The sequence below is a fragment of the Lolium perenne genome, chromosome 2, assembly GCF_019359855.2.
Source record: "Lolium perenne isolate Kyuss_39 chromosome 2, Kyuss_2.0, whole genome shotgun sequence".
Lineage (NCBI taxonomy): Eukaryota > Viridiplantae > Streptophyta > Magnoliopsida > Poales > Poaceae > Lolium > Lolium perenne.
The window spans coordinates 151,189,308-151,216,859 of NC_067245.2; the positions used below are offsets into that span (position 1 = coordinate 151,189,308).

A 27,552-nucleotide genomic window follows, 5' to 3' on the forward strand; every position below is an offset into this window, starting at 1 on the left:
AGCCACACCGTGCGAGCGTCATCGCCCTCGCGAACGACGGTCTTGACGATGTCCGGCGAGACGGTGAGGAAGAGCCAGCGGATGATGGTGGCGTCGATCGCCATCCAGTCGGTGTCGCGGGAGAGCAGGTCGGCGGTGCCATCAACGTGATCCCGAAGGTTGTACTCGCGGAAGAGGAGGAAGTAGTAGGTTTTCCAGGCGTGGTAGTTAGGCTCGGTGAGGGAAAGTTTGACGGGGATGTGGTCGGTGATGGGCACGGCGCGGAGGTGGGCGGGGTTGGGGATGGGGAGGTCGGAGGAGGGGGAGGAGGAGGCGAATGGGTTGGAGGTGTTGGAGACGGAGGACATGGCGGCGCTGCTTGGAGGAGGGCGGCGCGACGTGGGGGGTTGGGGAGGGCCGGCGGCTGCGGCTAGGAGAGGGAGGGGCCGGCGGCTGCGGCTAGGAGAGGGAGAGGGCGGGGAAGGTTTGATACCATGTAGAAAGGGATTGAAACTCACAATGTATTGATTGGGTGCATATATCGTTACATATATAGGCCACGTCCTCGACTATACAAGGAAGGAGACGGGCCCAACATAAATACAAAAGATATGTATCGCTACACATAATTACGAGTGAATAGCATAAAACCACCACATTGATGGCGAAATTTACTGTATACTACCAGTTTACGTTTGCGGGACAAAAAACCACCACATTTTGCTCCTTTTTTTGCGGAATGCCCTAAACCCAAATTGAACGCGAATTGACAGGGAATTTGACTAGTCAGGGCTGAGGTGGCATCACAGTTAGTGAACCTGCTGACGTGGACCTTGGTCCCACCTTGCTCAAACTGGTCAGCTCCGCAACATTCGATTGCTTTGGGGTCTGTTCGGTTCTGGGATAGATCGGAATAGAATGGACCTGTTCCATTCCTAGAACCCATTCTTGCGTTTGGTTTGAGAATGAAATGGAATGGAACAGTTCCTTGGAATGGCATATTCCTTCCAGATGTGGAACCAACCCGTCCGGCCGATTCGGCCGGACCAAGTGGAACGGGTGACTGTCACACGCTGATTAATTAAGTTTAGCAATAATTAACCAAGTTTAGCAATAATTAATCAAGTTTAGCACATTTAATCAAGTTTAGCAAATAATTAATCGAGTTTAGAATAATTAATCGGGTGATTATCTCACCCATTCCATTCCATTCTCATTCCATTCCAAAACCGAACACAAGGATGGAACCGTTCCGTGACATTTTTTTTATCCAAACCGAACACAGGGATAGAACGGTTCCGTGACAGTGGAATGGAATGGTTCCATTCTATTCCACCCCATCCAAAAAACGAACACACCCTTGATCGCCCGCAAGACATCAGCAGCCAGCACACCCTTGATCGCCCGCAAGACATCAGCAGCCAGGATGTGCCAAGCTTTCTTGAAGGAAAGTGCTGTAAAACCGTCCGGGCCATTTCCATCAGCGCTGCCTTTGCCTCTTCAGATATGATTGGGAGGTCAAGCTCAACTAGTTCAGGGAGTGGGGTTGCTCCTTTGTTGTGCCGAGGTCAGATTGTGAAAAGTACTGCCAGAGCATCTCTTCTTGGTCAGTGCAGACAGCTCCCTCCATCTCCAAACGGTGGATATAGCTCTTTCTACTAACTGAGCAAAGAAGAAGAACAACCGGAAGAACAAAGAAACCTGGGTTCTCCGGTGGTGATGGTCGTTGTTGATGGAGTGGTCCTAGGTGTCGAATGATATCTGAAATGGAACCGGTCAAGCAATACCGATGCATCTGTGGCGGAAAATAGAACCAGGACGAACTAGGACCAATCTACCACTATCATATCCATGGATCCCGGGGATCCACGGATCTTGTCAAGAAGGACCACGATCTGCCGGGCAGGACCCTTCAGACCTTGTTTGCTTTTCAGGTATCTCACGGGATCGCAGGGGAAATTCCCAGCCCACCCAAGACCCATGCAGCTATAAAACTCCATGCCACACAACTTACTCGTGTAAACAATCAGAACATTACGGCCACGTACAACCAATGCACGGTGGTACCAACACTTTTTTGAACGGGAGAGGCCCCGAAGGTCTGGAAGCATTATATTAAAACCAAGCAGTGGAGGTACAAGTTGTTACAAGGGACCCCATAAAATACTAGAAAAACACATAGATCCCTAGCTAAGGTAGAAAGGACCTCTCTGAAAGGTAGAGAAAAGCAATCCGGTCCTCCTCTATCACCACCGTCGAGCCAGAGGCCGGAGCTGCCGCCGTTGAGGTCGGAGGTGGGGACGAAACCACTTGCCTCCGAGCAAACGATACCTGCGGTAGCCGACCTCAGAAGGGGCCTCCCAATGGAGGTTAAACTTTTGCCGGAACCCTTCTCCAGCATCTTGATGGGCCTAATGGCCTTGACGATTTGACGGCGTGCTCTCGCCTTCGAAGACAGGCTCGATAAGGCGGTCTTCCGACTCCCGGCCCAGCGGACGGGGTAAACAGGGGTAGGATCTTCACCGACGCCGCCAAGGAGGAACATCCTGCCGTCAAACTCCCAGAACATGCCACGGACGGGAGGAGGCATGCATATGATGGCGGCCTGGAGAAGAAGCCCAACCTCAGGGGGGGCATGCGCACGTCCAGTCCGGGCAGTAGGCGAACCCCTTCCACTCCAAAGCAGCAGGTAGCATCAACCCTCTTGCCGGCGACATGACAACTCTCGAAGAAGGGGCTCCCTCAACATCTCTCACCCGAGGACTCCACCAAGGTCGAGGCAGGTTGCAGCCAGTCTTCCCCTCGCCACCATGGCAGGCCGGAAGAAACGAGATAGCGCACCACGACACTTGGGGAGAGATCGGAGAGGGAGTCACCGGCAATCCAAGACCAAAGTCCAGGGTCCAGCCGGCCATGAGCTTATTAGGGGGCGGCGTTTCGTAGTCCAAACCAGCACTTTTGGTATCCCCTTGTCAGTATAAATGGAGGGCCACAACGGTTGAAAAGGGAAGATAGTTAGAGGGGAAGACATCGGTAGAATGTTCCCAAAAACAACTAACCAGTTCATCACTAATACATCATAGTTGCGGGACGTATGGCTGCATCCAAGGAAGACTGAACTGGGTAAAACCTCGTGCCTCTATGTGTGCTTGTGTTTATCGTCTACGCCAATCGAGCTCGTCACGCGTTGCGCGCCTGGCCGAACTAAAAAGGGGAGCTACCATCCTCGGTATCGAAATCCTTGACAAGACATCTAGCATGCCAGGTAGGGGGCGCATTCATGGAAATCTCCGTCGACAACCAAAGTCACGCCAAGTGGCTCACAGAGAGCCGCTTAGGGCATGACATGATCCACCTTTCGAGTACAAGTCTTGCGGCGGCTCGCCATGCGCCGCCGACTCCAAGCTAAGAACGTTGCGCGGATCACGTCGCTGGAACGAAAGGCGTCACCTCACGCACTACCCCACACCCAAGTTAATAATCCCTTAACAGTTGAGGGGAAGGATCACATGGGAGGGTGGGCGCCAGCCAAGGTGGGCCTAGCCCCAAACCCAAACCCTAGTCGCACCCCATCCTTATATCCATTAAGGGGCGCATCGGCCCTTAATAGGCCCCCCTTCGGGAGGGGCCCATTGAGGTGGGATGCTCCTTATTTAATTAAATAAAATATATATTAAATATTATTTTATTTTATTAATATAGAATACATATTATTTAATTTCAGGTCTAAAACACCTTTCGAACCACTCTGAAATTCTTTCGGATTCACCTAGAACCTTTCCAGTTCTTTGTTCTTTATTCTCTGGTGTTTCCAATGATACCAAAACCATCTATAAGCATCACCGAACCCTTAAGTGTGTTACCCTATGGTATAGCTGAAGGAGATATGCCCTAGAGGCAATAATAAAGTGGTTATTATTTATATCTTTATGTTTATGATAAATGTTTATATATCATGCTATAATTGTATTAACCGAAACATTAGTACATGTGTGATATGTAGACAACAAAGAAGTCCCTAGTATGCCTCTTAAACTAGCTTGTTGATTAATGGATGATTAGTTTCATAATCATGAACATTGGATGTTATTAATAACAAGGTTATATCATTATATGAATGATGTAATGGACACACCCAATTAAGCGTAGCATAAGATCTCGTCATTAAGTTATTTGCTATAAGCTTTCGATACATAGTTACCTAGTCCTTATGACCATGAGATCATGTAAATCACTTATACCGGAAAGGTACTTTGATTACACCAAACGCCACTGCGTAAATGGGTGGTTATAAAGGTGGGATTAAGTATCCGGAAAGTATGAGTTGAAGCATATGGATCAACAGTGGGATTTGTCCATCCCGATGACGGATAGATATACTCTGGGCCCTCTCGGTGGAATGTCGTCTAATGTCTTGCAAGCATATGAATAAGTTCATAAGAGACCACATACCACGGTACGAGTAAAGAGTACTTGTCAGGAGACGAGGTTGAACAAGGTATAGAGTGATACCGAAGATCAAACCTCGGACAAGTAAAATATCGCGTGACAAAGGGAATTGGTATCGTATGTGAATGGTTCATTCGATCACTAAAGTCATCGTTGAATATGTGGGAGCCATTATGGATCTCCAGATCCCGCTATTGGTTATTGGTCGGAGTGAGTACTCAACCATGTCCGCATAGTTCACGAACCGTAGGGTGACACACTTAAAGTTGGATGTTGAAATGGTAGAACTTGAATATGGAATGGAGTTCGAATATTTGTTCGGAGTCCCGGATGAGATCCCGGACATCACGAGGAGTTCCGGAATGGTCCGGAGAATAAGATTCATATATAGGAAGTCATATTCCAAGTTTGGAAATGATCCGGTGCATTTATGGCAGGTTCTAGAAGGTTCTAGAAAAGTCCGGAAGAATGGCACTTTGGAAAGTGGAGTCCCAAAGAGACTCCACTTGCATGACCAGCCAACCCTAAAGGGGAGGAGTCCAAGGTGGACTCCCTAGGGTGGCCGGCCAACCCACCTCAAGGAAAGGTGGGAATCCCACCTTGGGTGGGACTCCCTCCTTGAGTAGGTTTCCCACATATGGGAGGTTTTAGTGTTGGGGTCTTATTCGAAGACTTGGACTAGAACTCTTGGGGCTTCCACCTATATAATGAGGGGCATAGAGAGGGGGCTGAACACTTCAAGCCTCAGCCTTGGCCGCACCCTTAGAGGGCCGGCGCCCAACCCCCCTCTCTCCCCAAACCCTAGCGGTCTCTCTCCTCCACCACATCCCGCACGCTTAAGCGAAGCTCCGCCGGATTTCTCCACCACCACCGACACCACGCCGTCGTGCTGTCGGATTCAAGAGGAGCTACTACTTCCGCTGCCCGCTGGAACGGGGAGGTGGACGTCGTCTTCATCAACAACCGAACGTGTGACCGAGTACGGAGGTGCTGCCCGTTCGTGGCGCCGGAAGCGATCGTGATCAAGATCTTCTACGCGCTTTTGCAAGCGGCAAGTGATCGTCTACCGCAGCAATAAGAGCCTACTCTTATAGGCTTTGGAATCTCTTCAAGGGTTAGTCTTGATCATCCCCTCGTTGCTACCGTCTTCTAGATTGCATCTTGGCTTGGATTTCGTGTTCGCGGTAGGAAAATTTTTGTTTTCTATGCTACGTTATCCTACAGTGGTATCAGAGCCGTGTCTATGCATAGATGGTTGCACGAGTAGAACACAATGGTTTTGTGGGCGTTGATGCTCTTGTTATCTTTAGTTTGAGTACTTTGCATCTTTGTGGCATAGTGGGATGAAGCGGCTCGGACTAACTTTACATGACCGCGTTCATGAGACTTGTTCCTCGTTCGACATGCAACTTGTATTGCATAAGAGGCTTTGCGGGTGTCTGTCTCTCCTACTATAGTGAAGATTCAACTTACTCTTCTATTGACAACACTAGTATCACCGTTGTGGTTCATGTTCGTAGGTAGATTAGATCTTACACGAAAACCCTAAACCACGTAAAATATGCAAACCAAATTAGAGACGTCTAACTTGTTTTTGCAGGGTTTGGTGATGTGATATGGCCATGATATGATGATGAATATGTATGAGATGATCATTATTGTATTGTGGCAACCGGCAGGAGCCTTATGGTTGTCTTTAATTTTCATGTTGAGAGGTATTTCAAAGTAGTTGTAATAGTTGCTACATGAGGTGAACAACCATGAAGACGGCGCCATGAACCTTGACGCTACGCCGACAATGATGGAGATCATGCCCGTTGATGATGGAGATCATGTCCGTGCTTTGGAGATGAAGATCAAAGGCGCAAAGACAAAAGGGCCATATCATATCACATATGAACTGCATGTGATGTTAATCCTTTATGCATCTTATTTTGCTTAGATCGCGACGGTAGCATTATAAGATGATCCCTCACATTAATATCAAGATAATAAAGTGTTCTCCCCTCGTATGCACCGTTGTAATAGTTCGTCGTTTCGAAGCATCTCGTGATGATCGGATGTGATAGATTCAACGATTCACATACAACGGGTGTAAGCCATGTTGCACACGCGGAATACTTGGGTTTGCTTGACGAGCCTAGCATGTACAGACATGGCCTCGGGACAACGGAAACCGAAAGGTTGAACACGAGTCATATGGATGATATGATCAACATGTTGATGTTCACCATTGAAGCTACATCATCTCACGTGATGATCGGTTTTGGTGTAGTGGATTTGGATCGTGTACCACTTAACAACTATGAGGGATGTTGTATTAAGTGGGAGTTCATTAGTAATTAGATTAAAACATGAACTAATTATCATAAACATAGTCTGAGTAGTATTTTGAATTAATTTTGTAGAATTGGCATCCGTTTTCTACTATGCGCTAGTCTTGTTATTGAGATAGAAATACTGTTAAAATCTGACAAGAAACTTTACGGATTGGTACCGTATTGTTAAAGAATCAAGAATTGATTAAGTCCTATTGCAAACTTTTAGTAAACCTCACATTGTTGATTCAAAGAGCTATGTTTTCAATTAGTACCTAAAGTTATCTTGTCTCCGTCAAACTTGAAGTTCAAATTTGTTTGAAAAGTAAGGAGCTGAAAATTTAGTTTTCAGAAATAATCAAGGTACGAGATATATGTGATATCTAAGACCTTATTACAAGATAATAGAATATAATTTGGTGAGACTACATAAACTCATAAGTTTTATGGGAATGTATGAAGGTTGAAGACGCCAGGCGTCACAATCCTCCAACTATTGGGGCACTAACAATATTCGCATATCCATGAAGTGACCATCCTTAATATGCACCGTTATTAAGACTCGTCGTTTTGAAGCATCACGTGATGATCGGGTGTGATAGATTCTACGAGTGCATACAACGGGTGCAAGCTAGATTTGCACATGCAAATACCAAGGTTAAAACTTTACGAGCCTAGCATGTACAGACATGGTCTCGGAAAGTCGTCATGATATGATGGATAAAATTATGAGTGAAATTGTTCATCGTATTACAAAGTTACTAATAGTGAAATTTGGAACACTTGTCATATGATGATCAACTTCAAAATAAGAACCTCAAGGTTATTGGTATTAGACCAACAAACCTAGAAGTTATTGATGTTGAAGTGTTTTTCTGAATAATGAGGAAAGCTAAAAGAGAAACTACAAAAGATATTTTGGCAGAAAGAAAAGAAAAGACTAGAAAGTCTAGCTCAGGTGTATATAAATGATATACATGTTATGGTTGTATTCCTAGTTAGGTCACAATATGAAATTCTTGGGTATTAGTACTATATTGGTTGGTATGAAGTGTCATACAAAACAACGCAATACAAGAATACAATGGCCTAAGTGACTAACAAGGAATATGATAAGAATACACGTCTGGAACAAAAAAATAAAGTGTTATTATGTTCGTCGTTGGCATTCTATCTAGCCCTTAGAATTTATAATAAAGAACTTAATAATTGTTATTTTGCTCTGGTCAAATGAAAACAATAAGTTGTTCAAATTATGACATTACTCCATGTACGATGGATAAGTTATTATAAATATTAATGGTGAAACACACATACATAACACTGACGCTAAAATGCCATAAGGCAAATGATTTGAATTCCACTTATTTGTGGAACCGCCATTTAGGTCATGTTAGAAAGGAACGCATGAAGGAACTCCATGCAAATGGATTTTTGGAGTCATTTGATTTTTGAATCGTTTGGCGCTTGCAAATTTTTTCTTAAAAAAATGACTAAAATACCGTTCATAGGCCAAGAGTTGAACGGGCAACTAAATTAGTGTAAAAATACATGATGATGTATGTGGTTCACTGGACATAGTTGTGTGCGGGAGATTCTTCTACTTCATGAAAACTTTCAACAATGAATTGAGTATATATGTGGATATATTCAATAAGGAAGAAGTTTGAAACATTTGAATGGATTCAAATAAATTTCAGCATGAAGTGGAAATCATCGTAATAGAAAAGTCAAATATCTATGATTGGATCATGGTAGAAATATTTGAATTACGAGTTTTAGCAAACATCTAAGAGAGTTATGAAATTGTTCTACAACTCACATCTCTTGGAGTATCATAATGATGATATAGTATCCGAGATATGTATCCAAACTTTGTTGGATTAATGATGAGATAAAATATTATAACGCCATTATAATTTTGTGGATTATGCTTTAGTGACTACCGCTTTTACACTGAATAGAGCATCATCATGATCCGTTGAAATGTCACCATACGAGTTATGGCATGGGTATGAAACCTGATAGTCTTTTCTTAAATTTTGGTATGCATAGCATAAGTAAATAAGTTTACAACCAAAATCGGATGAATGTCTTTGTTGGTTATCCCAGAGAATTGATTGGGAATTCTTCCCACTATGGAGACAAAGACAAAAGTGTTTGTCAATGTTTCTTATTTCCAAGAAATTGTTTCTAGTGAAGTTTTTGAGTGGGAGGACAATATAATTTGATAAGGTTTATGAACCTGAGCATAATGATCAGAGTAGCGCAGCATCGGAATTTGTTTCGGAAGCGGCCACGACGATCATGGCTCCCATGACTACAAAGTGTTTTAGCCATGGAGATCGAAGTACATATTGAACCTTGTAGGTATGGTTTACTTTGTGATCAAATAAATGATTTGTGAACAAAGGATTGATTTTGAACAATGATAAACCAACTACAAACAAAGAAGTTATGATGGGCCCTGACTCCGTTAAAATGGCTATACGCCATGAAATCCAAGATAGATGAATACTTTATGAAAGTAAATGGATCTATGAAATTGATAGACTTGGATGAAATATCCTTGAAGAAAGCTTGACTTGTCGAAAAATTGTTTACGACAAAGTTCAAAGAGTTGAATACGATAAGATTAGATCTTCCGTAGCAATGCTTATAGTCTATGTGGATTATTCTAGTAATCACTACATATTTCTTTTATGAGATATGCTAGTAGGATGGCAAAATACACTACTTAATGTAAGTATGTATACAAGATACAACCAAGAGTTTTGCTGGTCCGTGGAATACTAGATAGCTATACAAGCTTCAATTGGATGAAGTAAGTATCACGGAGTTGGAATCTTCACCAGATGAAATAGTCAAAGAGTTTTTGATTTCATCGTAGACGATGAAGAGGCTTGCATTTGCAAGAAATTAAGTGGGAGCGCTAAGACACATTTATAATACTTTATGTAGGTGACATATAGTTGGTTATAAATGATGTAATTATATACTTGATTAAAAGGTTTCATTGAGAATTAACTTCAATGAAAGGATATGGACTGAAACAAATTTAGTGTCAAGATCTATGAAGATAGATTGAAACACATAAATAAGTTTAAGTCAAAGTACATATGATGGATATTGAAGTAGTTCAATATAGAAATATTAAGAAAATGTTCTTGTCATGTGAAGGTTTAACAAGACTTGAGTGTATCTAACACTCAATGAGTAAAAACACATGAGTGATTATAGATCACGAATAATATGTACACAATCGGATATCATGTGCTATAAAGTGTTATGAGCATATACAGAATGATTCATATGATGATCATTGGACGACAGTAAGAATTTCCTTGAGTACTTTAGAAGAACTAAGGATATATATATATTTTTGTATGAAGAAATGACAAACAAATCGCTGTAAGGTGTTACACCGATATTGGTTTTGTCACATATAAAATATAATTTCAATCTCAAATTAGACTAAGTGTTGTTTAAAAGGTAGCACAATGAGCTAGAAGTTGTCTATGCTAGATTTAGAAGAGTTCTAAATATTGTGACGGATTCTACAAAAGAAGGCAGAATATGTCATTGTTTTGACAAATGACAAAGGATGTTAAAGTCAAGAGGTTCTTTGAGAACTTGGTGTAGTTCCGACAGAGTCAGAATTTTGAAGCTATATTGTGTGTGACAATATAAGTGACATATTTCGAACAATGGAATTAAGGTTCCACCAGAAGATCAAACATATATAATGCCAACTCGTTTGGAAATGAGTGATGCGTTGAGACGCAAATGAATTACAAAATACATACGTTTCTGAGCGTGTCAGATCCGATGACTAAAAACCTCTCCCGTGAGCAATACATGATAAAGCACCAGAAGGCCAAGGTGTTATATCTTTACAAATGTAAACTAGATTATTGACTCTAATGCAAGTGGGAGACTGAAGGAGATATGCCCTAGAGGCAATAATAAAGTGGTTATTATTTATATCTTTATGTTTATGATAAATGTTTATATATCATGCTATAATTGTATTAACCGAAACATTAGTACATGTGTGATATGTAGACAACAAAGAAGTCCCTAGTATGCCTCTTAAACTAGCTTGTTGATTAATGGATGATTAGTTTCATAATCATGAACATTGGATGTTATTAATAACAAGGTTATATCATTATATGAATGATGTAATGGACACACCCAATTAAGCGTAGCATAAGATCTCGTCATTAAGTTATTTGCTATAAGCTTTCGATACATAGTTACCTAGTCCTTATGACCATGAGATCATGTAAATCACTTATACCGGAAAGGTACTTTGATTACACCAAACGCCACTGCGTAAATGGGTGGTTATAAAGGTGGGATTAAGTATCCGGAAAGTATGAGTTGAAGCATATGGATCAACAGTGGGATTTGTCCATCCCGATGACGGATAGATATACTCTGGGCCCTCTCGGTGGAATGTCGTCTAATGTCTTGCAAGCATATGAATAAGTTCATAAGAGACCACATACCACGGTACGAGTAAAGAGTACTTGTCAGGAGACGAGGTTGAACAAGGTATAGAGTGATACCGAAGATCAAACCTCGGACAAGTAAAATATCGCGTGACAAAGGGAATTGGTATCGTATGTGAATGGTTCATTCGATCACTAAAGTCATCGTTGAATATGTGGGAGCCATTATGGATCTCCAGATCCCGCTATTGGTTATTGGTCGGAGTGAGTACTCAACCATGTCCGCATAGTTCACGAACCGTAGGGTGACACACTTAAAGTTGGATGTTGAAATGGTAGAACTTGAATATGGAATGGAGTTCGAATATTTGTTCGGAGTCCCTGATGAGATCCCGGACATCACGAGGAGTTCCGGAATGGTCCGGAGAATAAGATTCATATATAGGAAGTCATATTCCAAGTTTGGAAATGATCCGGTGCATTTATGGCAGGTTCTAGAAGGTTCTAGAAAAGTCCGGAAGAATGGCACTTTGGAAAGTGGAGTCCCAAAGAGACTCCACTTGCATGACCAGCCAACCCTAAAGGGGAGGAGTCCAAGGTGGACTCCCCTAGGGTGGCCGGCCAACCCACCTCAAGGAAAGGTGGGAATCCCACCTTGGGTGGGACTCCCTCCTTGAGTAGGTTTCCCACATATGGGAGGTTTTAGTGTTGGGGTCTTATTCGAAGACTTGGACTAGAACTCTTGGGGCTTCCACCTATATAATGAGGGGCATAGAGAGGGGGCTGAACACTTCAAGCCTCAGCCTTGGCCGCACCCCTTAGAGGGCCGGCGCCCAACCCCCCTCTCTCCCCAAACCCTAGCGGTCTCTCTCCTCCACCACATCCCGCACGCTTAAGCGAAGCTCCGCCGGATTTCTCCACCACCACCGACACCACGCCGTCGTGCTGTCGGATTCAAGAGGAGCTACTACTTCCGCTGCCCGCTGGAACGGGGAGGTGGACGTCGTCTTCATCAACAACCGAACGTGTGACCGAGTACGGAGGTGCTGCCCGTTCGTGGCGCCGGAAGCGATCGTGATCAAGATCTTCTACGCGCTTTTGCAAGCGGCAAGTGATCGTCTACCGCAGCAATAAGAGCCTACTCTTATAGGCTTTGGAATCTCTTCAAGGGTTAGTCTTGATCATCCCCTCGTTGCTACCGTCTTCTAGATTGCATCTTGGCTTGGATTTCGTGTTCGCGGTAGGAAAATTTTTGTTTTCTATGCTACGTTATCCTACAATAGCTGGGCATGGGCAGCCCATCCCGGACTACCCGACCCGACCCGGCCTAGCCCGAAAATCCTGGGCCGGGCCGGCTCGGGCTTGCACTTTGGGCCGGGCTCGAGCTTGATTTTGAGCCCGAACGTCGGGCCGGGCCGGGCTCAGGCTTGCAGTTTTTGCGATTTAGGCAAGGTTCGGGTCGGGCTGGGCTGGGCTTTTGCTAGTTCGGGCCGGGTTCGGGCTCGATTTATAGGCCTGACGGTCGGGCCGGGAGGGTTCAGGCTTGACATTTTAGCTTCGGGCTTGGCCCGAAACCCGGCCCGGCCCGATTTTTGTCCAGGTGTACCCTACGGTTCGAAAACACTACAAACATAATTGAGACGCCTCTCTGATCAATGATCATAAGCGGGACCTAGATGCCCATAATGATCCTGGTGAATTCCACAAATATACACCATAATGTTGTGTCCTATTCCTTTTGTTACTTTGATACCAGACTTATTCGAGATCTAATTGTTAGTATCATCATACCCAGTTAAATCTCATTACCGGCAAGGTTATTCAACTCATTTCCATGGTATTTCATCCTCATAACCTTGTCATACCACAATCTACTTCTTTGCTTCTTTTCACATTGCACAAAGAAGGACCTTACAAAATAGTATAACATGTTGGAATAAATCGTTCTTCAGGTATAGTTTTACAGGAGTTTTAGTGCTCTTTCTTGGTGAAGATTCGTTGTATTTAGTTTTCTAAGAAAGTTTGAATATATTGTCTTTCCTTTGAAACAGCTCTCCTTTTATGTTGATTGATGTATCTTCGTCATTCTCCGGGAGTCAGCAACATATGTTATCCACAGATTTGAAATTTTCTACTCCCTTGATCCATAGTGACAATTGCTTCTGACGTATGTGATGACATAAAAACTTAAAGGCGGACGCTAGGCGTCGGTCGCCGATATCTGCGCCAAAATCGGTTGTACCGCTTCCGTCAGATCAGCATCTTACAGACAGAATATCATGCATGTTTTCTCTTGTCGCATCAAGCTGCTACGCTGCTCAGGAGGGACCGCGCAAAGTCAGTCTGCTTTCCACCATGCTAGCTTTCGTGTGGACATCGTGTGTTGCTGCTAGCCAAACGAGTGGAGAGCACGACATGCCTTGTTGCTGACTTTTTCTTTGTATGCAATCACGTGAAGCGTGCTAGCTACTCCACGTAGGCATGCATGCTAGTTGCTGTTAGCTAGCTCGCCTCGCGGTACGGTAAAAGAATCTCATTGCTATCACAAACTGCACACACATAGCTTGAAGGCATAGGCAAAAGATATGTAGTCACTGCTTCACCATTTGCAACAAAAATCGTTATATGAAGAAAGTATGTATACTACAAAAAAAAGTTTGGTTAAACAATTTTTTTGGCTAGAGATTGATTTGCAATATAAATCATCAACAATTTTAATAAAACCATAAATAATTACAACAAAAAAATCATATATTTATATTAATAAAAAATGTTAAACAACATTTTTCTACACATTTATTTACAACAAAAACCACCAACTATTCCAACAAAAGTCACAAACGTTTGCAACAAAATATCCTTATGTTTACAATATTTGTAAAATCCGAGAAAAACACAAGTTGTAGCAAACACACATAAAACATCACAACATCTTGGATCTGCTTTCACAATAAAATTAATACATCATTTTTACATTTTGAAATCATTTATGCAACATTGAAAAAACCGAGGAAAATAAAACTTCTATGAAACACCCATATAACATCACAACATCTCGTTGGTACTTTCACAACAAAACGCATACGAGTTTGTTACAATTTTAACGCAAGCATAAAACATAAAAAATCATGAAAACAAATCTGCATGTAACATCATCCTCGATGGACCAGATATCGTTGATTTGGCGTCGCCGACCTAAAATCCAACTCGCTAGAGCCAATCGACGATGAATAAGGTGACCTAGGTTCCATTTTTTTGCTTCCCCTTCTTGCTAGGCTCACATTGACAATAAAAAAGCGTTTGTTGCATTACAACAAAATGCTCACCACAACAACAACAAAATCTAGCATAGATGGTGACCCTTTGAAGCATGGGTGGTGTACGCCCCGCAGGAGGCGAAGTGGCGACGCAAACACTCGATGTGTTGCCACGAACTGCATTGGTGTCGGCTTGCACCAACCGGGTTAGGCGGAGGCACCAGCTTATGGCAGGTGGCAGACCGGCTTGCAGCCATATGGTGGTCATGGAAGAACAAATTTGAAATGCCTCAAAGAAATACTAACTTAGGAAGTACGTGGGTGCACTTAGCAAATGAGAAAATGCAAGTGGTGCATGCACGGGTAAACAAAGTACTGTGCCTATATTCATTGTGCTAGTGGCTGTCGCATCGCATGCTTGGGTTCTGGCTCGCTGCTGTTTGGCGTAGTGCTGCCGCATGCCTAGGAGAGTGGCAAAAGCCTACACGCGTCTAAGGCTGGCTAGCTCTGTCGCGGGGAAACAGCCAGGCGGGAAAAGCACGTTCGCGCGAGTGACGCGACGGGACGACCGATCGCACCTTCGGTCGGCCGATGCGAAGCGTTTTCCAAACTTAAAAGAGCGAAACCTAGGACATTCAACTAGTGTACAGATATGCTCTCCGTTCCATGAGGATGGTGCCAATGCATCACAGGTTGTAGCCTCGCCACCTCAGCTTTTACCCTCACTCTCACCCCACGGTGCCAGTGCACGGGCTATAGTCCCAGCTTCCACTTCTCTCTTCTCCACATCACCCAACGGCTAGCTGACGTAGACGAATCAGATCGCGCCACCCGCTCTCGCCCCCGCTACCGCCCCCACCCGCCAGCGCGGGCGGCAGCCGGGCGGTAGCAGGCGTTACCGCCGGGCGGTGGATCCACCGCCCCGCGCTGCCGTCTCGCCGCCCTATCGCCCCGCTCTCGCCTCCCGACGGGCGATACCGCCCCGCCTACAGCCCGCGTTGGCACCAGCCTAAGTATCGTAGATTTATCTAGATTTTTATGTATGTGTACACACTAAAAGATGTCTAGATAATACTCCGTATGAATCTAGATAAATCTACGATTATCGTGGTAGGAAGGTTGTAGTATAGACATAACATCTCTATAACTTGCCGAGGGACGACGAAATCTTGGAGTGAATCATATACTGTATTACCGCTTGGCATCTTTTGGGTTACAGTAAACTATCCCAGCTATCGGGAGGGCCAAAAGCATACCCCCAAAAGGTACGTTGATAACAATCCTGCTCTTTGTGTCTGAGGTCAACCACTTGACAGCAAAGAATAGCCCAACCTCCAGCAGCACGAAGGCGATGATATATACTTAAAGCCTGCGCTCGAACAACGGCATCAGAGATTATTGGGTCGTCAAAACTGAAAGTATGGTACGAACCGGTTGATCGAGGTGCTCTACGCGCGTACGTACCCGAAAGAAGTGCATGAAGCGCGCTGGCATGGGACAAGGGTGGATCTCCTCTTCCTCCTCGGGCCTGCGGCGAGGAGCGCCGTCGCCGGTGATGCTACCACGGCGTGTCTCGCGGCGAGGGGCTTTGAGGGTGTTCGTCAGGCGGCGAGGAGCTTGGTCCGCGTGGGGGATGTACATAGCCATGTCGCCGGGCCTCTTTTGATGTGTTCGTCTTGTCTAAAAGCAGCGTACGTAGGCATGTCTATATAAAGCTACCGATCAGTCCTCTCGTAGTCGATCAGACGACGTGCTGGATTTTCCGCAACTACACTGTTTCCTAGCAAAATCTTCCGTTTATTCCACATTTCCTGCCAGAGTATTGAAACCTTCTATAAACACTCCCATATTCCCTACAATGTTGTTTGAACCTTCCATTGTGGGGGTATGCATAGATTTTGGTACGAGGCGTCCTGCGGATGTTTATGGAGAAACTCGTAGAGATGGACCGCAATTAACAACTCCAATCCTAAATATAAATTTCTTGATTCTTCCTTAAACATTCCATATTTGCTAAGATGTTACTAGTAAGGGCTCATGCGTTTTTCAACCCGAAAACCAACCAAGTAAAACACTGATGCAGGCCTTTCATTGGAACCAAAATGGTTCCTTTCATTGCATTTTTCGGCGTGGAGCACTTTCGGGTTGTGGTGCTATCTCTCTTCCTACTATCGCCGCACTCATAACACCAACTTTTGCCATAGCCATCTGGCATAGTCCTTGAGGTGGTCTGGACGTCATTCGAAATGCGTGTATTTTCTCTGGATTGGTCTCGATTCCTCTAGCTGACACCAAGTATCCGAGGAGTTCTCCCGCAGGAACGCCAAAAGAACATTTTATCAAGTTCAGCTTGAGATAGAACTTATCGAGGTTGTCAAAAGTTTCCCGAAGATCATCGATGAAAGGAACCAACCAAGTAAAACACTGATGCGAGACACTTCTGCATCATCCTCTGATATGTGACTCCTGCGTTTTTCAACCCGAAACCAACCAAATAAAACACCGATGGAAACAATTGATGAAAAAAAACGCATGTTCATAGTGTTTTCTTGAACCGAAACTGCAGTGACATAACTCAGAACTGAAGCGGTAGTTCTAGCCAACACAGATTTGGTGGACATGGGTCTAGACTCTAGAGCTGTATGCGCACTCGTTTTTAAAAAAAATTCAAAAAATGCCATTCAAAAGTTTTGGAAATATTTTAAATAATTGTTTGCATGTGCATATTAACTCGTACCAATTCTGAAGTGAAAATATGATATTTTTTAGTTTGTATTTTTTGGAAACTTGGAAGTGTCACAAAAATAAATAAGTTGTATCCGCAACTAGTTGCGCATCATATGTGGCCTACTCGAAAAAGAGAAATTTGAAAATTGTTGAACAGTGCAAATCCAATTACTATAGTGTTATTTATACATTTTGTCATTTTTATGTAGGTCACATACAGTCGTATTTTTTTTATTTTTTCTTGAGAATTGGCACGAGTAAGTATCAAAATAATGTGTACATGCAAAATTTTATTTCAATTTTTTAAATAACTTTTAAATATCATATTTTTTCAAGTTTTGAATAAACAGGTGCATCTACGCCCATGTTTCACAAGCTATTTCCGTAGTTCTATCTACCATAGTAATTTGTTTTTCCGGATAATTAGACCACAAGTGCCCGCTATCATTGTATTACATGTAATCACCACAAAACAAATACCACAAATAACATTGGCATTCGAACAAATACCACTGCGAGTTTTACAGGTTGGAAAATGCAATTGAATATCACTCTTTTTTTTAATCAAGCAATGATTCACAAGTCTGGCATTCTCGTACTATCATTTACAGTGGCTGTGTTTCCTAGATAAATACTAACGTGATCAGATAAGTGCACAACTGGTCTGGTACAACATCCATCAGATTTGGAAGAAAAAAAACTCACGTGAATGAAATAAAGAACACCTGCGGTACTAAATTGCTTAAGAGAAGAAACACACTGGTGGCAGCTAAATTCACCACGGGTTCTGGTTTTCAGGAGATGGAGGGGCCTCGTTCAGAACACTCCATGGCTTGGTGGTTTGATGCGGGGCGCCAAAGAAGGAACCGGAATTCTGGTAGAATACATAGAACAGAATGGCCGACGTAAGGAAGAGCGCCAAGAGTATGAGCCAGACTTGCCATTCTGCACAAGAAAAATGGTAAAAGGATGGTTAGTAAAGCCTATAAAACTTTAGGGCCAAAGTGTCAAACAGTATTTGGCTGAGACATGTACCTTTCCAATCAGCAGGCACATTCAGAATTGTCACCTCCGCTCCCCACTGCGGCGATGTGGAGATTACAACCCTGCAAAAATCAGTAGGCATGATGTAATAGCTGAAAGAAAGAGGAAGTTCTGAACAAATGGCAAGTACAGTGCATGCATGTGAGAGTCTGCGTTTCTACAGTGTTTCTCAAAAAAAAGGACAGTACATTTTACTGTAATACATGAGCAAACTGTGCATAAAAAAAAGAGCGCATGAGGGCCTGCCAAGCCTAGCTTCAGGATAAAGAATAACTACTCAGAATTACAGGCTAGACATGATAACTAACGAAACTTCACGTTTATATGCTGCTACCATATTGAATGAGCAAGCATAGATAGCTAGGCTTACAAGCATGATACTGGGAAATAATGCTACCTGCCAATCGATGCACAGACACTAATCAAGCACATCTATGTAGTTCTAATGCTATGACTTATATACCCTGACAGACGAAACGGAAGAGCAACCTGAACTAAAAGCTACAAAACGCTAAAAACATGTATCTTCCAAATGTCCACATTATTATTATTTTCATCATGGAAGAGTTCTGTTGCTCCCAGTTTTTCATGACATAGAAATCCCTACCTTTCAGTAGGACAAAATTCAATGCCATACACTGGGGAACCAAGATGGAGCTTCTTGCTCCAGTGAGAAATCTCCATCTCCTTTACATCCACAACACAAAAATCACCATCGTGGCTTCCTCTGAAAAAAAAATGCAGAAGCATGTCAGGCTTCACAAGTAATGGAAGCCAAAAGATCATAACCAGCATAGAAGAATCACCTATTAGCAAATAAATCAAAAATTCAGCTGATGATATCACTAATTATGTATTCATTCATCAGATGATATCTCTTTCAGAGGCATGCAACAGAGTGGCCTTAACAACCAGAGTAACTAGCCTGTTACTTCTGATATAAGTGAAAGTCATGTCCATATATTATCTTGCAAGGCAAGTAGTATGCAATCAGAAATACAAACGAACATGATGTTACTGAAATATTAAGAGGACTACTGAACAAAAAAATGGTAATAAGAGAAAGTAGAGTATGTTAATCTTCAAATTTAATTATTCAGCATGTTCCTATATGTGCTAAAATAAATTGTGTAATAGCACAGTATGACAAAGTAAGGAGTATTTTATCCACTTACAAAGCTAGAAATTTGCCGTCCATGCTAACTGAAAGTGTGGAGACAGGTTTTCCCAAGAGTCTTTTGTAACCAATTCTAGCCCAATCACTTATATTCCAAACAACAGTCACAACTTTGGTACCTGTCCAATGATGAATATATCAAGTTAAAGTGGGCACATATGCATAAACATTTGTTTCATGACTCATAGAAAGCATACCTTTTGCAACTGTGCAGAACAGAAACGGTTTCATGCCATCCCTGGAAAAGCGGCAGCATTCGATCTTCTCATCCTGCATATTTAAGGACCAGAGATTAAGTTCCTGCAATCTAAACAATAAAACATGAAGTATATAGAGTATAATACTGTACCGAAGATCGAGTTAAGTTGACCAATGGTGCCCCCTCGTCTATCTTCCATATTCTAGCAGTACCATCAGTGGACGTTGAAACTAAAAACTCTGAGTCTAAGCTATAAGAGAGAAAACAAGACCTCAGTCCATGCTGATTACTGAATAAAGTAGAGAAACAATAACCAAGGACCATAATGCTCAATGTGTAGGTTTAGTATCACTATCATTGCTCTTGGTTCGTTTTGAAACAATGCATATGTAACTTTATCTGCTTACATCAATACTTAGGTTCACCCAGTTAAGACACATCCTGGTATTCTTTTGTAAACAGTAAAGTAAAAAAAAATGCATTGACTTGCCCTAACCTGATGTCCATGTCTCGGAATGACTTATGAGCTTTGGGTTCATCTAAGAGCACCTTCATGCTTGGCCAATGTAATATTCTGAGATGCCCATCCTTTAGTGGTACAAAGATGATGTTGTGAGAATCAAATGGAGTAGCAGCATCTCAGAAAGTTAAGCTACAACAGTAATCCTGATATAAAAAATGCAATGGCAAAGCAAGCCACCAAAATCAAACAAGCTCAAAAAAATAGCTTAACAGAATGGTATCATGGTAAATATTAAGTTGGAGACTTGCACAGCTAACAAATGTCATTAGTAAATAGGAATGAGAGAAAAAGGGCCCAACTAACAGAAAGGAGGCCATAACGCAGTAAAATCTGATACCTCACCACCGATAGCAAATTTAGCACCATCTGTGCTGAAAGCAAGACATTTCTGCGGTCCAATAGATTCGAGTGCTGGAGCTTTGCTTTCGATAAAGCGGACCGTGAGCTCTTCAAAAATCAGTTTGAATAGCCTGAAATTTTAACGTTGTTTAGTAGCAAAGTCCACGACTTCATGAAAGCAAACACAAAAGGTAAAAACATAGGAAATAGTGCTAATGGGATTTATCAAAGGAAGTGAGAAAGACCCTTGGTGCTCTCCCGATAATTTCATCAATGGAATTAAGCTTACTTTGGTCATTAGAAAATCTAACAAAAGGAACAACGGTGATAAAAATATCAGGTACTGGATGCAACATAAACCTATACATAACATGTAACTCAGGCAGATAGTATCTCATGCATTAAAGATGTTTATCTCACTACTTTATATATCTATAAATAACATCAGCTATTTAAATATTGAGATGTTGAAAGTAGAAGCAGATGCAGTGTCCTTTCTCAACAGGTCGTCAATCGCGTGTTTGTTACTGTAATCCCAGTCACGGGAGGAGAACTAAAAAACTTTTTTTTGTTAGATACTACACAATTCCGTGTTTTGGAGGTCTCATACATCTTCAGAGTTTATAAACATCTTATGAAGCAGCACAAAAATCCCTCACTCAATTCAAGCATTCCGAGTGTTTGAGAAAACTTTGGGCCAGAGCACAAGCATCCAGCTCATAGTTCCCTAATGCATTGCGTAAGTAGCCTGCTGCCCCTCCCCCGCCCAACAATATCACAATCAATTACTAGTAGGCAGAGAGAAGCAGAGTGACGCACCTGCACCCGTTGGCGGTTGCGCACACGAGCTCGTCGCCGGTCGGGTGCACCGCGATGCCTCGCGGCGCTTCGTCCGAATCATCCCCGAGCACAATCCTCGCCTGCAACGGAAGAGGCACAACCAGGTCAACCCACCGCGAACGAACTCCGAAGCCCAACCAAATTCGAAGGGAAAACGCACCAGGGGCTCCTCCGAGAGCGAGCAGCGCACGGAGTCGAAGCCGAGGACCTCCAGTGCAGGCGGGGAGGGGCGGCCGTAGACGGCGAAGACGCGGGTGGTCTTCTCCTCTCGGCGCCGGATCCACGCCGCGCACGCCACCTTCCCGCCGCCGCCCGCCGCCGCAACCGAATACTCGCCGCCGCCTGCCATGGGGTGCTTGCTGGGTTGGCAGTAGCTGTCGGAGTCCGTACGATCTCTTGAAATTGCGAGTTTCTTGGGAGGTTTAAAAGGGGGAAGGGGGAGTGGTGGGGATGAACGGAGGAAGGAGGCGCCGAACAAGACGAAATCATTATGTTATGTGTGGGATTGGGGAATTATCCGTGCCCGGAGCGGATATGCTTTTGGTTATTCGTTGACATTTGGCAGTCAACGCTTTGCTCTTGGCTTCAATGATTTTGGAGAATAATTTTGAATATTGGTTGACCTTCGATGGTTCTTTTACTTATTTGGTGATCCTCTTCCAACAAATTTTGTGGTATTGAATGAATTGCCGACAGGTTCCCATTTTGTGTTGGGTCACTTGGATCTACAACTCAATCCTCATCCTCATGTGTGTCTACCAACTAAGGATGGCAATTTTATTCACGCCGCATGGATACGGTATGGATATACTTTTATATCCATGGGTAGTATTCATACCCTATCCGTTAAGTCATGGGTAGGACACGCGTATAGTCTCGTATTCGCGGGTATACTACTACCCTACATGTTTATTGTCAATTTGTTATGTGACACGTCTTATTTTGTTGAGTTACGAGTTAGAATAGAAGAATGTGATTTTTATATTCTGTTAATTGTTACGTACTCAAATACCTATTATTGAGTTGAGATAATTTATTTTTTCAATCAATATGTTTTATCGATAAATGTAAAATTACAAGTGACTTGTGTACAATGTAATCTACCCACCAGGTACCCGCCGGGTAAGGGTATGGATATGGGTAAAGTTTTATACCCATAGGTACGGGTATGATTATAAGTTTGTACCCATTTACTAGACGGGTATGGGTATGGTATTACTCTACCCTGCCCATACCCTATACATTGCCATTCTTACTACCGACGCAATTGCCGGTTGGGCCCCTAGTTCTATGATTTTTTTAAAGTGAAACAGTGGGAGAGATTGTCACCGCAATTTTTTATATTAATAATAAAAAGTTAAAACATATTTACAATATTTTCAAGAGTACAAAAGAAGAAAATAAAATCTAAAGATTATTCAGGTTGATGCCTCCAATCTTTGAAGTGTTGATCATATTTCCTTCAAATTTTGTGACTCACAAGCCTCACTTCTTTATATATAGACCTCCCACTATCTAAGTGTGGAGCTTGATTTCTTAACATCTTATTATTTCTAACTATCCAAATGGCCCAAGCAGCTAAAAGGATTATTTCCATATAGAATTGGACCTGTAGCTTTTCTCTAATATCTTAGATTCTTTTCAGTTGAAAGCGAGAATGCAATGCTGGGAACTGAGCCAAACTCTTGTGAAATATTGCGCCCACGAGATTATGGAACGGCCCGGGAACCCAATATAACCTGTTGTACCAAATTTCAATCCATTCTTTAACATCCATCTACTCTCCTCCTCTTCCTCGCTTGTTCCACAAAAATTCCCCCATCTACCTCCCACGCATGGACGACGGGAAACAAAGGAAGATCCATCACATCACTGCCCATGGCACCACGACTCTGAAAGTTGTATACACCAATGAGGAAGCGACCGTCGAGAGAATCCTCGCCATGTATGAGAAATGTCTTGAGAAGGAGAAGCACATGTTCGTTGGACTCGACCTCGAGTTAACCCAAAGTAGCATGTACAAACGACTAGAGATGGTCGTCATGCAAATTGTCATGCGATAGCTCATCCTTGTGTACCACTACTGCGGTTCCTCCAAAACATTGTCTCGATTCGAGCAATTTTTTGAGCTCAAGGGGATTAATTTCACTAGCGTTGACACCATGAGCGACAAGGTCATGTATGTCTGAGCCAGGATGCATAGTCCACAACAGTACGACGTCGACATGCAAGATCTATTCAAGATCAAAGGTCTAAGCATACTTTCACTAGCGTTGACGCTAGGAGCGACAAGGTCATGCTTGCCCGAGCTAGGATGCATAGTCCACAGTATTACCACGTCGACATCCAAGATCTATTCAGGATCAAAGGTGGAAGCACAACAACAAGGGATGGAATGGCTGATCTAGCAGAAGCAATCATCGACGGCCTACAAGGTTATATAGACAAACTTCCCATCTAACAAGCACAACTTATGGGAGAGGAAGCTGTTATCACCAGAATTTGACCGAGTCAGAGGTGGGCCGCGATCAAGATGGGCTTGAAGAATATACATGGAAGAATATACGTGAATCGGCCTTATATGCAAAGTTTGGGCTGGTATTGCCCGTGTATCTGTAATATAGTAGATTACGTATCGGTTAGTTAGAGTTTGGCTTGTGCATGGTTGGGATTATTCCCACGTTAGAAAGTCTACGGACTATAAATATGTATCTAGGGTTTATGAAATAAACAACAATCACGTTCATCACAAATCAATCTAGGCGCATCGCCAACTCCCTTGTCTCGAGGGTTTCTTCCGGGTAAGCATCATGCTGCCTAGATCGCATCTTGCGATCTAGGCAGTACAAGTTTATTCGTTGTTCATGCGTTGCTCGTACTGAAGCCTTTTTGATGGCGAGCAACGTAGTTATCTTAGATGTGTTAGGGTTAGCATTGTTCTTCGTATCATATGTGTTGTCGTAGTGCAACCCTTAGACATCTAGCCGCCCTTACACCTATCTTAGGTGTAGGGGCGGCACCCCGCTTGATCATTATTTAGTAGATCCGATCCGTTATGGTTGCTTCTTGTTCTTCAAGGATTAGTTTAATATCTGCATAGTTAGGCCTTACAAAGGGTTGGAGGATCCAGCGGCGCGTAGGGTGCAATTTGCTAGCCCTAGACAGGATGTTCCGGGGATCAACCTCGTGTTGGTTTTTAGGCCCTGTCTAGGATCGGCTTACGATCACCGTGCGCGGCCGCGAGGCCCAATCGTGAGTAGGACGTTCCGATTATGCGGTGAAAACCCTAAATCGTCGTAGATCATTTTAGCTTTATCTTGATCAAGCAGGACCACCATATATTCGTACACCTCGTATGAATCATGGGTGGATCGGCTCCTTGAGCCGATTCACAGGACAACCTGAGAGCCGATCGAGGCTCGTATTTAATGTTTACGTGTATGCCATGCAGGAAACTAAGCGAGGCATCTCCATCACCTTCCTGACCAGGTATAGGTCAGGTGGCACGCCTGCACCAAGATCGGACGTGCGTGCCGGAGTCTTTGCGGGCCGTCGCTCGGAGGGACCAGGGCCAGCCGCAGCCCTAAGTTGCTCCCGGCTCTCCTGTGTTGCCCGTCGTTGCTCGCCGGTGGGTTTCTGACCGCAACACATTCTGGCACGCCCGGTGGGACAATCTTCGACATCAACCACATCGCCATCTACATCTGAGATGGCGGACGGCACCCCAGTCACGTACGAGGATCTGACCGAGGAGCTCAAGAAGAAGTATGACGAGATCAAAGCGATCCTCGAAGCCGACCTCATCGGCTCTGTTCGCAGAACCCGCTCACATGGTATTCACTGAACGGCTTGGGCCTCTCCCATCCAAGAACAAGCAAGCTGACTCCTCTCGGGAAGAAGACCTCGAGGGGCTAAAAGATGACTGTGAAAGAGAAGAGGACAGATGCCACCGGCCAAGGTGGTGCCCGGATGGAATCAGCCGTTCCCAAAGGCGTAGGGTTCAGCGACGGCGTGGCTTAGAGGAAGCCAAAAGGTAGTACCTGCACGCGCTAAGGAAGGTGCGGCCTGATCTGGCCGCAAAAGGTTCGACGAACCCTGGACGAAGAGGGTCGACCACAAAGGAGAGTATGGCGCCCCAAACGAAGGAAAGCCGGTGATGAGACATCGGCTGGCACAACGAGATGTAAGCCTCTTTTGAGCAATACAATCAAGATAGGGGCCAATTCCAGCAATTGCCCCGTATTATCCTTGCCATACGCTTCGCCTGCGTGCAACGTCGATCTAACAGGTGACGGAAGGCTGGGGTATGGGTTTACATCGGCTTGCGAGCTCAAGGAAATCGGCATTAGTCCTGACTGCAGAGCCGATGTTCAGGTATAGTCCTATCGATAACCGCAGAGCCGATATCTGCAGTAACCTGACAGATTCGGCTCGGGGGGGCACATAATCAGGTAGATAGGCGCATGGGCAATAAAATATTAGGAGCCGAGGGAAAATCGGCCAGTAAAAAAAAATGTAGCAAGTACAGCCGAAGCAGAGTCATCGACTCCAGAAGATCAAGTTCAGTGAAACATTTGTCTCTGAAGGCCCTATTGAAGAAACGCGCCGAGGGCGTGAAGGGCGTCAGCACGGATGCGATCCACCTCGGCGATCTCAGCCTCGTCGTCCTCGTCTTTACCCGTCACCACCGATCGTCAGTAGTACGAATTTCAGCCAGATCGGTCTTCAGATCGGCTGTGAGGCCCTTTGCTTCCTCTTGAGAACGGGCAATAAGGGCTTCCTTGTCTTGGATAAGCTGCTTGGTCACCCTGACCCTCTCTTCAAGGCTCTCCAGTTCCTTGCACAGGGTCTCGAGTTCGGCGCGATTGGCAGAAGTGTCCGTCTTGGCGTCCAAAGCAGCCTTCTTCTCGTTGAGCCGTTGACACTTGTCTGCAATATCGGCTCTCAATGGAAGCTGGGTGTGGCGAAGAGTAATCCTTTGTCGAGCCGATTGCACCCTTGACTTGAAGATCGACAGAGTAACAGCTGGCCAGAGCTTCACTTGCAGTGTCATAGGGAGATGGGGCTGGATATCTTCGAGGATGCCTTTGACTTCCTCGGAATTTTCAATCAGGGTCTCAATTGAGGAAGAGAGCAAATCCTTGAGACGCTGGAGTGGACCATGGACCGTGCTAGGACTGGGCTCTCCACTTGCCTTGGAAGTAGTTGGTTCGATGGATTCTGGATCGAACGTCAGCAAGCTCGAGAGATCACAACCCTGACAAGGCAAACAAAGTGAGTTTAGCATACAACGAAGAAAGTGATAGAGCCAAGGAAAGGGGGTATACCTCTCCCAAGGTAGGAGGAGCAGCCGATGTAGTGATAATCGGCTTTTCTGTGGACTTGGCTAGGTCAGCCACTTGGTCAGCCGCGATCGTCGAGGTGGCTAGGTCTAGCGTGGCGGACGGCATCAGTACCTCCTCGACGTCTCCGCTAGAGGTTTCTTCGGTCTGCAGGAGGAAGTGGTTAGCCGATCCAAATGGCAATGGGTTAGCATGAAGTGTGACCGGGGAGATAATTACATTTGAGACCTCCTGGCTTGATGGAGAAGCTCGTGGGTTTTTACGAGCCCTCTTGACGCATCGACGCTTCATGCGTGACCCCGGTTTGGTCGGGGCTTGGGGAGCAGGAGGCTCGGGAATCGACCTTTTCTTAGAAGCCGGCGCTGGCGAAGCCGTCTGGCTCTGGGTGGTGGACCTCTCGGAATTGCCCGAGCTCGAGTCCCTCAGGCTGGATTCTGCGGCCCCGCTGGAGGTTTCTTCGGTGGAAGTCTGTAGAAAAGAATACGAGCGTGTTGCAAAAGACTGGGAAAGCGGATAAATGTGGACAGGGCACGAATCAACTTACGTGCAAGCTCTCTTGGGCAGGAGCTTTGCGCTTCAGGGTCTTCCTGGCAGCCACCTTCCTCACTGCCGTCCTCGCCTGAGTCGAGGCTCGGGGGGCAACTGGCCCCGAAGATGCTTTACTCTTGGGAGCCGATTTCGGTGAAATCGGCTGACTCTGCATTATGACTTTCTTCAGGGGTGGCAAGCTCTGGCAGAAGAGAACCACTGGGGCCGGAGGAAGGAATACGAAGGGGGAGCCATCGGCTTGCGTGGGAGCCGGGCCATCTTGTTGCTGCCAGGAGATGGAGTCAGGTCACAGACAATCACCATAAGATGTTACAAGAAATGTTTAAGTAATGGTACCTGGTCTGCAGGGACG

At 44.3% G+C, this 27,552-nt stretch overlaps 1 protein-coding gene across 1 annotated transcript; it reads right to left on the reverse strand.

Moving 5' to 3' along the window:
* Window positions 1-17,723: 17,723 nt before the first annotated feature.
* Window positions 17,724-21,792, reverse strand: LOC127322085 (SEC12-like protein 1). The gene is made up of 10 exons (XM_051351043.1): window positions 21,470-21,792; window positions 21,289-21,389; window positions 20,468-20,600; window positions 20,104-20,195; window positions 19,758-19,857; window positions 19,606-19,678; window positions 19,407-19,527; window positions 18,839-18,958; window positions 18,223-18,293; window positions 17,724-18,132 (listed from the first exon to the last, which is right to left on the reverse strand). Exons 1-10 carry the CDS (start codon window positions 21,656-21,658, stop codon window positions 17,963-17,965), a joined length of 1,170 nt encoding a protein of 389 aa, XP_051207003.1. The 5' UTR covers window positions 21,659-21,792; the 3' UTR covers window positions 17,724-17,962.
* Window positions 21,793-27,552: the final 5,760 nt, after the last annotated feature.